Genomic DNA, 14795 nt, shown 5'->3' on the forward strand with positions numbered 1-14795 from the left:
GTCTCTCAAAACTGGCCTCTGGTATATTTAGAGCTGCTAGCTTGGTGCCCTGAAGCGAAGGACCGGCAGGGGACGGCCGATCTAGCTGCTCTAGAGACCCCCAAAGGGGCGGCGAGCCTCTCAGTTCCGGCTAGGGGCCCAGCAGCCCCTAGCTTTTTTTTTTATATAGGAAACTGTCGGGGCCTTAGGGGTGATGCTGCAATGGAACAGATAGCCAGCAAGGGTCTGTCCCACCTTAGACATCGCCCTAAAACCTAGCCATTCATCCCCTGAAATTTGAAAATACAAATAAGGGCAAAGAGCTGGAATGACAAATGGTTAAACCCATGCTCTCAGCACCTCGGTGTGGAGACAGGGAAAACCAGAGGTCCCGACATGGAGGTTGTGATAGAATGCTACATTTTTCTAGAAAACCTCCAGCAACTCCCTTTCTTTTTTTTTTTCAAAAGTCTTGAAATAACATGCTGACCATATCAACCTAAATCTAAATGCAGAGCACAAATTCCGAGTATGGGTCACCATACTTGGCCGTATGTCACTTCACTTTCACTACTTTCACTTTCCTCGAAGGAAGAGAGGTAAACAATGTGCCCTCACGCGAGACTATAGATCCCAAGAGAGAGCTGTATAGAGAGTGAGGGAGGAGAAAAGGGGGCCCCGTCTCCAATCCCTGTGCTGATTATATATATAAATATATTCATAACATATCTAACTTCTTAAAGCTAGAGGAATATACATATTTTAATTCCTCAGAATTAAATGCAACCAAGCAACCAGGCAAGTGAACACGATCTGATTATAATATAAAATGCAATATAAAGAATGGCGAATAACAGCCTGCAAACGCATTTATACATTTGCACTTGTTAGGGGGAAGAGCTTTATTTTCTAGAGAAAAATAACCTCCTGCAGCTTTAATTGCTGCTAAACCCATAAGCACCTGTTGCCTCAGCAACGCGCGAGCCACTCGATTACATTGCATAAACTTTCTTCCCCTTTTTTTTTTTTTTTTTTTGGGAAAAGGGAGTGTAGATATAAACGCAATCTAGTGTTGTCACGGTACCAAAATTTCAGTATTTGGTACCGATACCAGTCAAAATCCATGGTTCTCGGTACCAATTTCGGTACCACATGCTAATTAAAAAAAAAACACTATTTTTAATAATAAAGTCAAGCAAAAAAAAATTTTTTACAAAAATCAATGCCATTCTTTATACTTTATTTAAATTGTGTTTCAAGTTTTTCCGCAAGTAATAAAAGTATGAAAAACAGTAAACAAGTTTCAACCAAATTTAATTTGTCTTTTAATTAATTAAATTTAAACACATTGTATTGTTTTGGTAAATAAAGGGGATTTACTATTAAAATTTAAATATGGAAGAAATATTGTGTGATTTCTTTAAAAAAAAAAAAATGTAAAAAATGTATATATATATATATATATATATATATATAAAATTATATTTCTGGCACAATGTCTTTAAGATAAACTTTTATTTTGACGAGTTGCCGTGAATACCTTTACATTTCTGTGTGTAGCTATATGATATGACGCTGGTTTTACTCAATGAAACGGTAAAATGCTCGCTAGGGGACTCTCAGAGCAGTTCTGTAGATGTTGTTTATGTATTTATGTCCTCATTGAGACGGCAGATGATGAATCACCGCGAGCGTCAGGCGCGCTTCAGTGTATGTAGTAAAAAAAAGAAAACCGCGCGTCTCTGCCATTCATTCACTCACACAGAGATTCGCAGAACATGCGGGATTCATATTTGAATCGACTTTTGCAGCTTAATATTTACAGATACTAGTCCACGTCGCGATTTGATTTAAGTGCAATGACCTACTTTTGATTAATTCATCCAAACTTTGACAAATTCCGTGACATTCCATGCTAAACTGTAAATTCCGTTTTTATAACTGGATTCCGAGATTCCGTCCGCGTTTTCTGCATCGCGGAAATCATAGGGCCGTATGCGTCAAGAACCGGGTTGACCGGGTACTCGGTACCACCGGTACTTTAAAAAACCTGGTACCGTGACGTTTTCACTTTTTTAGTACCGACTTGGTACCGAAGTACCGGGTCTTTTGACAACACTAACGCAATCCCTGCGAACCAAATCGCCGCCGTGCCTCAGCAACAGCGGGACAGGAACCGCAAAGACCGCAACACGGACACACTCCTCGAAGTGTGCCTGGCGGGAGCGGAGCATTCGCGTTTGCAGGAGCACAACGCACAATCAGCTCCCTCGAGCGTGCTCCGCTCCCAAACAAACAACACAACGACCGCGTGCGTCGATATTAGACGATATTTTGCCGAGTGTGTTATTGTGCTGATATCTGACTACCGTGGACAGCTGCAGTTTTTGATATTCTGCATATTCTGTGTGGAAATTAATCTTTTCATATAAGTTTAAATTGATTTTTACCTTTTATGGGCAATTTTACCTTTAATAAAGCCATTTTTTTCTAAAAGTATGCATCTTTTGAGTTGAACTGTTACATTTAATCAGTCAATTAGAATAATAAAGAGATTTAGGCTGTTACCAAACAAATTAAACCAGTATCAACAAAATTCATCTTTGCAGAAGTTGCATCTGAAGTGGCATTTAGATGTATTCACACACTGTTTAGGACATGGAGTGCTTTAACCTGCAGTTACAAATGCATATGTTTTGATATTTTAAACATAACAAATTAAATACTGATATTTGAAATTATTTTAAAATGAACAGATACTCTGAATGTGAAATTAAAGTCGCCAGTAGGTGGCAGCAAGTCACTGTTAACAATTGAGTCATTGCGACTGAACCGAATCATTTAACGGTTGATTCATTCAGGAACAAAACAACATCGTCATGTTCCTCAGAGATGAAAAACAGTGCTGTAGCTGTTTGGAATTATTTTTTTGTTGGCGAAATGGAGCAAAAACAGGCAATATAGTGTCTACAACATAAGTCTCTTAATATTAACTTATTGTTTATTGAACTGTTGTGTAAAATCAATATCACAATCATGCTTATTTTTTAACAAAAAAATGTCACTCTTCGTGTGATTGTAACTATATGAAATTATATATATATACACATTTTCTGCCCTCATATCTTGAATTTTGTGATCATTCTTAATGCATTTTAATAGACTGAATCATGCAGTGAAAGAACACACTCTAAATGCGCACGCGCTCTAGTCTAGACTTCACGTAATGAATGCGTGCTCTCTGTTTTGCAAAATACTCGATAATGTCAAATTGCACATTGTTAAAACAACAATTACTATATTATTGCAGACGATATATATCGCACACCCCTAATAAATATATACATGTAAATACATGCAAATATTTTGAAAATATATAATGTATGAGTGTGTATTTATAAAACTAAATTTTATTTTGGATGCGATTAATCTCGATTAATCGTTTGACACCACTAGTTTATTTAATTATGACACTAAATTACAAGAATATAATAAATACTAATTCGCAACCTCAAACGTGTTTTTCAACATTTTATGAACAAACGTCAATGGAAGTTTTCCTTCCAAATCTCAAAAAAGTAAAGTTTCGCAAAAAGTATAATGTTCGCCAAAAGCTAAAAATAGACAGCACCTAAAACTGAAATTCAATTGAACCGAATAATCTACAAAACAAGGCTTGCAAAACAAGGATCATTAAGATGTTTAATATTCATCTTTTTAATTTGTTTATTTTTTCTTATCGTTTTTCCCCTTGTTTTAAGAATGAATTAAACAACAAATATACATAAAACAAGAAAATGTTGCCAATGACTTAAAAAACTTAACTTGGATCTCTGACAATAAGTCTCAACGTCTTATTTATTTATTTATTTATTTAATTTACTAACTGCTAATTACAAATTAAAATGATTTTCCAGTGTTGACTAGAAAACTGTAAGCAGAATGTTGCTGCCTTGTTTGCCCTGTACAGATGGTGATGGGCAGTTTGGCACTGAAACATTCAGTAAGAGTTTCTGGGATTCCACTCTGTTGCCTAAAATTGAGACAATGGTGTGTGTTTCTATTATATGTCAACTTGTTTTTGCCTAAAGCCCATGCAGGCACAGATCCAAAAGACAGTGAAGCCAGAGTTTAAGTCTGAAATCTATTATTTTAGACCTAGCGTTGTTCAGTCAAGACACTATGCTACAGTTTATGAAACACTGATAAAGTGATATTCTTTATTTTATTATGTTGTTACGCCAATATGTCAACAGCTTTGATCTCCATATTAGATTCATTTCACATTTCCAATTCTTCAAATCAAAGGCTACACTGCTCAAAAGATTATAACATAATGTTCCACTTGTTTGACATTTAAGAGGACATTTGAAATGCCCAACTTAAGCACAGCAGGCCGAAGAGTAGGACATTGTCTTCATTACAGACTGTTTGCTGGAGTTTCTGTATAGCACTAATGGCATTAAGTTAAGGAAATTCCTGAGGAATGGTGTTTGACAGACCTCGTAGAGGCCAGCCAAATAATTACTCCCTCAGGTGAACTGTGAATCCAGTACGAACATGCAAGATTTTAACCAGTTTAAATGGACGGTGGCAGGAGTGACCATCAAAGGAGGACTTTATTAGGTGTGGCATCCACTCCAGGGAAGGCATGACAGAGAACCTGTGGCCACATACTGATTTCAAGTTCTATTTCTAACTGACCTACTCTCAAAAGTGAGCGAGAAGTGTTGCAGAGTGCTTGCTGTGTCATCAAAAGCTACAAGACCAAGTTTGGTAGAAGAACTCCATTTGCACATTTGCAATTCTTATTGGCGTTATGAAAGCTGGCTCCCCTGGCCCTTTGCCAACATCTTTGCCCTAGTTTACATGACTTATCTTGGATTATTCTTCATTATCATCCTCACCTCTAAATGACTTAGGCTTGAAGGAGAAGTTTGTTTTGCATTTTTGACACCACTACCATCTGTACATGCAAACTACCGTGTTTATTTAGTTGCTTTGGGGGTTGAATGATGTCTTACTCTTAACACAATAAGGCATTTCATTCTTGCAAGATGCATTCACATTCTAAATGCAGACAGAAACAAGCTGCTACTCCCTGAGTACCTCAGCAGAAGATAAAAAAAAAAAAAAAAACACTTAAGAAAACCTTAAGGTGACAATACATTTTCCGTTATAACCATTTTTTTTAAAGGCTAATTCACACTGCACTGACAGACATTCCAGACATGAAAAATGCCAAGATGCTCATTCACTGAAAAACAAGTGCGACCAATGCCAACAGAAGCAGACGGGATAATACACTGACGGATGTGTCTGCTGCCGTTGGTTGGTGTCTGTCATTGCAGTGTAAATTGGCCTTAAGATGTTTCTTGCTATTAGGGCCAGCACATAATTTATTATTTAACATTTAACACTGAACATTTATTTAAACAATTGAAGTGAATATATTACATAATTACACACACACACACATATATATATATATATCCATATAATACACTTTAAGAGAATTAAAGTGTCATGAATAGACAAGCACTGTGGCTTTAGAACAGGGTTGGGCAAAATTCTGAATCTGAGAACTGGCTCCCTTTCAATCCATGAGTATAAATTTGAATTAAAACGGCCACAACCCACAGGAAGTTGTAATTTAATTTGAATCAGAATGACAGGAAGAGGAATTTACTTAATTGTAATTCAAAGAAAGTCAACACAGGTAATGCATTCTGAGAAATTAAGGGCCAGATTTACTAACAGTTTGCACCAGCACAAACCGTCTCCTGGTGTTAAAATGGTACTGTCAGGATTGACTAAAAAACGCACAGTGAAGAATTAGCACTGAAAAGGCATGGACAGTTATTTTTGCACCTGACCTTACTGAATATGCATTTGTAGGAGTTTCCCTTTCAGACGCAAAAAATTATTGGGAGGAGACTATTAAAATTAATCATATAACGTGATTTATTAACGTTTGCGCTTGTCAGATTACTGGTATTTGTTCCATTATTTAATGCCCAAAAGAGCATGACTTAAAGCAAGTGGTAATTCGCGCTGCTCTGGGTAGACTGCGCTGGTCATTATGGAAATAATCTGGCTGTGTCTGCGTTCTTTAATGTGCGCATTTTCAGTAAATCGCCTGCAGAATTTGCGCTTTCATGGATGTTAATTTGCCCTGTTTAGTACATTTTTATGAATTCCTTATTTTTTCATTCTGTTTCCTTACATTTAAACTGCAATTCTAAATCCTTTTTGTAGATGACGCTCCCTCTCTCTCTCTCTTTCTCTCTCTCTCTCTCTCTCTCTCTCTCTCTCTATATATATATATATAAAGATGAATTTTTGAAGATACTATAGACCTCCCACTCACTCCATTTTGCCCAGTTGCTGTACTCGAACTCATTATTTCATATATAATCATTTCATCAGTTCAGCTCCTGGTCAGATCTCTAGTGCTATATTGAGAATTTGATAAAATTTTATGAATGCGACACCTTTACTAGCAAGCCTTCCAGCTAGCACCACCAAGTCTTTACAGGTGATCCAGAAAACAGCAGCACGTCTGGACTTCAATCAGCCAAAGAAGAGCCATGTCATACACTTTCCACTCACAGCCTGTTGCCGCTAGCATCGAATTCTCAAGGCTCTGATTCTAGCATAAAGAATTTACATTCCATCTCATTTCCTGTGGTCAGTGAATCAACAATGCCTGGAGGAACCATCACAATGCAGCACAAGGTCACTTTCAAAAACTTTACGCTCACTGTGACTACTAACCTTCTTTACAGGAATCCATTCCAATCTTCAGAAATCATCCGAAGACGCATCTTTCAATGGAGCATATGACTAATGACCCCCCAAAAAAATAATAATAAAAAATTAAATTAAATAAAAATAAATAAATAAAACTAATAATAAAAAAATAATAATAATAATAATAAAATAAAACGAGGAATTGAATATAAAAAAGATCAAAAATATATTTTGGGGAAAATAAACATATAATAAATATAATTATTCTGCACTTAAACCTTTTTTCTATCATTATACTTTTCTCTTAATATTTTTAGGCACTATTCTTATTTCTCCATTTAATTAGTTAAAAAGATTTTAAAAAGTGTGCTAAGTGGATGGATGTTATATGAAGAAAAGCCTTTCCTTTAATAACAAAAATTAAAAACCCTATAGTAATTTTGTATAGATTTGTAATGTCTTTTTTTTTTCTGTCATTACTGGTTCAGAATGAATAATGAGTAGAAGAACACGTCTACCTCATACTCTTGCTTCTGGACTCTGAGTTTCTCAGATAGAGACCCGGGTAGTCTGTGTATATTGAAGCCAAATAGCCCCTGCCAATAACAGCTTTATTTTCTGCAGATGAGCATTTCCATCAACTGGCATCTTGAACCAGCAACAGCTGGTTAATGTGTATAAGAGTGGAGCGGGCCGAAATGGAATGGGCTTCCATTCTGATGGCATCTCTTTCAGATGAATCAGTGGGCTAAATTGGATTTTGCTGGGCTGTGTCCTGAAGCGCAGTGCAGATGTTGCTTTTTGAACCCGATCACTTGTCCTGGTGATGCAGTGAGTACCTGCTATTTCACAGTCAAAACTCATGCCAGCTCAATTCAATGCAGGAAGCTTCTAATCAGCACTCTTGGATCTTACACAAATCCAACAAATCCAATCCTATAGCCAAACTTCTGCTCACGTTTTCAGTTATCCAAGATGATTGCATGACTATTCAGAGGAATGGACACAGAGGCAGACTGACCTGACAGGTCTCTAAAGTTACACAAAGCCCTTCTATAGAAGTACGTTTGCAGCAAGGGATAAAAAAGGTAAATGTGGAAAAAATGTAAACTCTGAATTCACAATCGCAAGATATAAATTCAGAATTCTGACTTTTCCTCGCTATTCCAAGTTTACATCTCACAATTCTGACATATATATATTTTTTTGTTTGTTTGTTTCTGTCACAGAATAATAAAAAAATATATATATAAACAGTAATTGCAACTTAAATCTCACAATTCTGACTTTTCTTCTTAGAATGGTAAGTTACGTTATAAATACTGCAATTGCAAGAAAGAAATTGCTATAAAAAAGGTCAGAATTGTGAAATAATGATTTGCAATTAAATTTTTTATTCCCGTGGCAGAAAGTAGCTTTCATACAAAAATCATATATCCATGCAAATGAGGTTTGTTTTTACTAAAGGCTCAGAAAAGAATCTAGACGATCCAGTGAAGACGTATATGAATTTCCATATAAAACAACATTATGCAACACTTCTGTAAGATAATAGCATAGATATGCAAGGGTTGGCAAACAATTTCATATTTCACTCCAGACCTCTACAGAACAGCTTCCAGTGAATGGTTGTATAGACACTGGAATCGAGTTTATGGTAAATGTGTGTAAGTAGTTCACAAACACAGTATGCAGCCAAGCACATGAGGAAAATTATGGCTATGGATGACCTGTCAAAGCATAAAACTTAAATGCGGCTTGCTTTTCGCCGTTCTTTCTTTCAACCCCCACCATTTTATTACATTTGAGCTTCCTTTTTTATGAGAGAAGCAAAAAGATAACTCTTCCAAAAAAGACAAGACATGATTTGTTGTTGAAATATGAGTTAGTTTGGAAACAAAACAAATCAACCAAAAAAGGAAAGAGGCATTCAAGCATTGGCAACAAAAACAACACTTTTCTGACTCTGAATGTTGAAAGTTATTGCAAAAAGAGCCATGTGAGCTGAAGTCAATGACAATCAACACAGTTTTGAATGATCTTTCTCATGCTTGCATTAAATAGACATTTGGAACAAAATGATAATTGATATCAAAACGTGTTTAACATAAAACTCCAATATTCTTTTTTTTTTGCACCTTTTATGCAACAAAAATCATCAAATCAAAGATAATTAATCGTGTAATTAATTATCCAGAGAGGACAACCGAATAGACTTTCACTACAGTGTTCACAAGAGTAATACTAGCCATGGAAACCATGCATTTGCAATGACAAAGCGAGCAGTTTACCTTGATAATGGGCGCTGAAGCCTTTGTATCGATGGTTGCTGTCAGTAACAAAGTGTAACCTCAGCCAGTTCTTGTTGCTAACAATAGGAGATGGGACATTCATTCCGGATAACCTGTAAAACATGAAGGAAAGCTCTTTACATTTGTTACGGAAAGTCACCCATTAACAGCGACAACAAAAAACATTTATAATTACATGGCATCTATCTAGAGGGGCTGTAAAACTCACGTTTTGTAGATGTACAATGATAGATAGCACTGTCAAAATGAGTTTAAATGATCTGTCTGTTTAGGCCGTGAAAGTAGATGTTTGGATAGTCAATATTTTATCCTCTGAAGTATAAAACTTTCTGAGAGCTCATAATATACTACCAAGGTCACTGATCTAATACTCTGACATTTTGAGGCATGGCACTCGGGACATTTAACAGAGTACAAGCACCTTAACACTTAGGCCACCATTACTCATGAAGTGCAAGCCGGGCCAGATACGGTCAGCATGCTCTCTGGACACTTTTGAGGGGCGGTGCACACAAACTGAACATTTTGACAAGTAAAAAACATTGTGTGTGTATGTGTGTGCGCGCGCACGCACGCGCGCAGTGTGTCGTGAATCAGCGTGGTGCTGCAACAGAGGACAGAGGTCATTGTAACCCCAACCCTCCACCCATCAAAATGCTCCATCTTCATCCTACATCTGTCTCACTTTATTGATGACTAACTGGAGATGTCATTAAAGGACATGGCCACATGAATCACACTTTAATGGCCTTCACAGGCTGGAGCGGAGCCATATCATTACTGTTATCTTTCTGTCTCTCTCTCTTTCGCTCCAACACACACACACAGGCAGTTTACATTCTTTTGCTTAGACTTAAAGGTAAAGTCTGTAATTTCTGTGCCACTAGTGTCACCACAGAGAATTATAAAAATAATGACTGTTTGTAATATGTTTTTCCAGTACAAAGCACGACTGCGAGTGTGACGTGTGACGTGAGCTTCAATACAGTTTTGTTTCCTGAATGAATCCATATTTTGAACGAATCGGCTGAGCTAATGATTCACTCACTTATTCAAATTCAATAAGGAATTCAATTGTTGATTCAGGAAAAAAGTTGATTTGGACAATTCACTCATAAAGACTATCATTTGTCGCCACCTACTGGCGCAATGATATAATTTGAAAAAAGTTTTTTTTTAACTATAGTTTATTTCGTATTTGAATTTATCAGATATATGTTGTTTACTAAATATATAAAAACAATAATAGGTAACACTTTATTTTAAGGTGTTCTTGTTACACGTTACATGTACTTCCTATTATAATAACAATTAATTATAGATAATTACATGCAAGTAACCCTAAGCCAAACGCTAATCCTAACCCTAACTATATAGCAAGTGCATGTAGTTAATTAAAATTACACAGTACTTAAATGCATAATTACACTGTAACAAGGACACCTAAAAATAAAGTGTAACCCAACAATAAAAAAATAATAATGTAAAGATAATGAGATGATCAGCAGTAAGCATCTTTATTGCGTAACACATTTCACATTTAATTAAATAATATATTTAAAATAATATTTCTTCATTACAACAGTTCATCACAGCATTTTTTTTTTTAAAGTTACTTACTATGTTCTAAAATATACGGAAGCCATTTTTTTTTAGCATTGCATTGCTTTTCTTCACATGTATTTTACAAAAGGCCAGGGTGCCATTACATCAATTTCCAAATTACTACATGTCCCAGAAGAGCCCTACAAGAATTAGAATTAAATTCACCCCATTGACTTAAATATTTAGATTCAGTTCAGCAAAAACACTGATTCATTTAATTTCGTGCCTCTTTCTGCAAATTAAACTATTATGCCAGCAGGTGGCGAGAATAATTCTTTTAAACGTTCACTCAACAGATTCATGGAGAAAGAAAGAAACACCAAACACAGCACCATTTAAAAATACAGATAATAGAAAAACAGCTAAACTATGTCTTGACATGTATTACAAATCATAATAGTGTAGCCTAATATAGTCTATATTTCATATTAGAAAAAAAAGGTGACCTGTGGCCTAGAAATACAATATTTGAACCAATTCAAAATCTTACAATTTGTAATATAGTCACACACATCTTTTGCTTGGTTTGATGTAATATTTCACACAGCTCCATAGCCTCCCAAAGGGACAACTGATTTTCTGACATTTGAATAATGTGTCCTTGAAATATGTATTCAGGAGTTGTATGAAACTTGCATGAATATGTTTGTCACATTCTTGTCATGCAGTGGCACAATTACAATACAACAGCACTTGCACACATAACCCATTCCATGTTCATGACTTTACATGTCTCAGTGAGCTTACATTTAAATCTGAAATGGAGTCCCATAAATTAAACATATGCTCCATAAAGATCATAAATTAATTATGAGTCAAAACTGATTTTTCTTCTTCTTCAGTTTTTATGGGCATAATCTACTTTAGGAAATGAGGTATGGCAAATGCCCCTTAAATATAAAGACATAGCATTAAAAGCTTTAGATTTATCCCTTTTGCTGCCAATAACCTATGCTCACAAAGCAGTCCATGCCAAAATAGACTTCATACTCATCTTGTTGGTTAAAATACAGCATGTGTGCTAAGGCTTTAAGGACAGGCACACGTTGTATTTCTTTTATTCTATCTATGCATAACCAGTACTACAGAACAGACTCTATAGGCACACCCAATCATGAACTCCACTTCATCAAAATAAGTCTTAATATGACCTCAATTTAGTTTTTGTTTTGTTGTTGTTGTTGCTCAGAGTGTCAACTTTCAAGTTCTGTCTCTTTTTCCTCCAAAATTAATACACAAAATGTCTTTTTTACGCCCTTTAATGTGGTGTGACAGATCTCTGTAGCTGCCTCAGTTCAAACAGAAGCACAGAATGTGAGCGAATCAATAGTCTCTTCTGCTTTACTACTAGCTGCAGCATGAAAAAAGATTAAATAACACCAGAGAATATGTTAAGAGACACAGTGCAACTACAATTGAAATGTATCAAGTGTATGACCCTGACATTACATTTACATTTACACACACACACGCACGCACGCACGCACACATATATATATATATATACAGTGAGGAAAATAAGTATTTGAACACCCTGCTATTTTGCAAGTTCTCCCACTTAGAAATCATGGAGGGGTCTGAAATTGTCATCGTAGGTGCATGTCCACTGTGAGAGACATAATCTAAAAAAAAAATCCAGAAATCACAACGTATGATTTTTTAACTATTTATTTGTATGATACAGCTGCAAATAAGTATTTGAACACCTGAGAAAATCAATGTTAATATTTGGTACAGTAGCCTTTGTTTGCAATTACAGAGGTCAAACGTTTCCTGTAGTTTTTCACCAGGTTTGCACACACTGCAGGAGGGATTTTGGCCCACCTCCACACAGATCTTCTCTAGATCAGTCAGGTTTCTGGCCTGTCGCTGAGAAACACGGAGTTTGAGCTCCCTCAAAGATTCTCTATTGGGTTTAGGTCTGGAGACTGGCTAGGCCACGCCAAAACCTTGATATGCTTCTTACAGAGCCACTCCTTGGTTATCCTGGCTGTGTGCTTGGTCATTGTCATGTTGGAAGACCCAGCCTCGACCCATCTTCAATGCTCTAACTGAGGGAAGGAGGTTGTTCCCCAAAATCTCGCAATACATGGCCCCGGTCATCCTCTCCTTAATACAGTGCAGTCGCCCTGTCCCATGTGCAGAAAAACACCCCAAAGCATGATGCTACCACCCCATGCTTCACAGTAGGGATGGTGTTCTTGGGATGGTACTCATCATTCTTCTTCCTCCAAACACGTTTAGTGGAATTATGACCAAAAGTTCTATTTTGGTCTCATCTGACCACATGACTTTCTCCCATGACTCCTCTGGATCATCCAAATGGTCATTGGCAAACTTAAGTCGGGCCTGGACATGTGCTGGTTTAAGCAGGGGAACCTTCCGTGCCATGCATGATTTCAAACCATGACGTCTTAGTGTATTACCAACAGTAACCTTGGAAGCGGTGGTCCCAGCTCTTTTCAGGTCATTGACCAGCTCCTCCCGTGTAGTTCTGGGCTGATTTCTCACCTTTCTTAGGATCATTGAGACCCCACGAGGTGAGATCTTGCATGGAGCCCCAGTCCGAGGGAGATTGACAGTCATGTTTAGCTTCTTCCATTTTCTAATGATTGCTCCAACAGTGGACCTTTTTCACCAAGCTGCTTGGCAATTTCCCGTAGCCCTTTCCAGCCTTGTGGAGGTGTACAATTTTGTCTCTAGTGTCTTTGGACAGCTCTTTGGTCTTGGCCATGTTAGTAGTTGGATTCTTACTGATTGTATGGGGTGGACAGGTGTCTTTATGCAGCTAACGACCTCAAACAGGTGCATCTAATTTAGGATAATAAATGGAGTGGAGGTGGACATTTTAAAGGCAGACTAACAGGTCTTTGAGGGTCAGAATTCTAGCTGATAGACAGGTGTTCAAATACTTATTTGCAGCTGTATCATACAAATAAATAGTTAAAAAATCATACATTGTGATTTCTGGATTTTTTTTTTTAGATTATGTCTCTCACAGTGGACATGCACCTACGATGACAATTTCAGACCCCTCCATGATTTCTAAGTGGGAGAACTTGCAAAATAGCAGGGTGTTCAAATACTTATTTTCCTCACTGTATATATGCACTATATTATTAATGCTTTACTTTTTTATTTGTATTTAAAAATAAATAAATAAATAAATAAATCTGTAATCTTTAAGGCCTGGATCTTTGGGCCAATTACTTTAAAAAACTTTCTGAACTTAAGTACAGAAACTTAAGTACAATCTTTATTTATTTTTTAATCATTGCATAAAATACAAACTGTGTTTCAGCATTAAAATGACTCAAAATGATGGAGAAGGTCACAAAAAACTTGTGTTTTCTTGTCTGCATAATGCAAATGAGAAAAAAAAAAAAAAACAGTCCACCCACGGCCTTGAAGGTGGGCCCTCCATTGCTACATTGAAAGTACTGAAACCTCAGCTAGAATGTCAGCTAAAACCTACAGGTGCCATGGGACAAAATGCAACTCCCTCAGATATGTCTTTAGATGACTAAGGAACATACCCGAATGTAGTGTTTCAGTAATGCCCTTGTTGTATATCAGCTCACTTCTGAACAGAAATATAGCTTTGTTAATTAATTGTAAAGTAAACTTCAATGCACCGGTGAACTTACTTTAGCTTATTGATGTGACTGTCTCGGTTGCGAGTCACCCTCCTGAATAGCACATGTTTCCACATTTGTAATTGCCTGACAGTTTAATTAAATAAGTGTGAATTTTGCAGTAACATAATTTCTCAGGAGCTGGAGAGGCTGGCAGTGTTTGAAACCAACCACAACACAAGAACTCAGATTCCTCCACACCGCCTATATCTACCCCTGAATAAATCACCATGCAAGCCAATAAACCCTTTCACATGGATAAATGTATTTTAATCAACATAGCTCATTCCAAGGTGTCTGCTTTCTCTCTGAGTGTGTGAATGTGTGTGCGGATGTTTGTTGGAAGGCAAGGTCAGGAAAAGGAAGGGGAGGTTATCAAACACATGGATGAGCAAAGTGGTATATGAGCAAATCCTACCATGTCAGTGCAGTTAATCCACATGGGATGTAGAAACGGTTTATAAATAGGACTAGCTGATATGGTGCTGCAAGGAAACTAATATTGCTCAAA

The 14795-nt window shown here is 36.7% G+C and overlaps 1 protein-coding gene across 1 annotated transcript in view; it reads right to left on the reverse strand.

The window, feature by feature from the left end:
- Positions 1-14795, reverse strand: part of csmd3b (CUB and Sushi multiple domains 3b) — a 420302-nt gene that overhangs the window by 213544 nt on the left and 191963 nt on the right. Inside the window, 1 exon segment of the mRNA XM_058753321.1 lies at positions 9024-9136. Within this exon segment, the coding sequence (XP_058609304.1) occupies positions 9024-9136 (113 nt within the window).

Source organism: Onychostoma macrolepis, chromosome 19 (genome assembly GCF_012432095.1).
Source record: "Onychostoma macrolepis isolate SWU-2019 chromosome 19, ASM1243209v1, whole genome shotgun sequence".
NCBI lineage: Eukaryota > Metazoa > Chordata > Actinopteri > Cypriniformes > Cyprinidae > Onychostoma > Onychostoma macrolepis.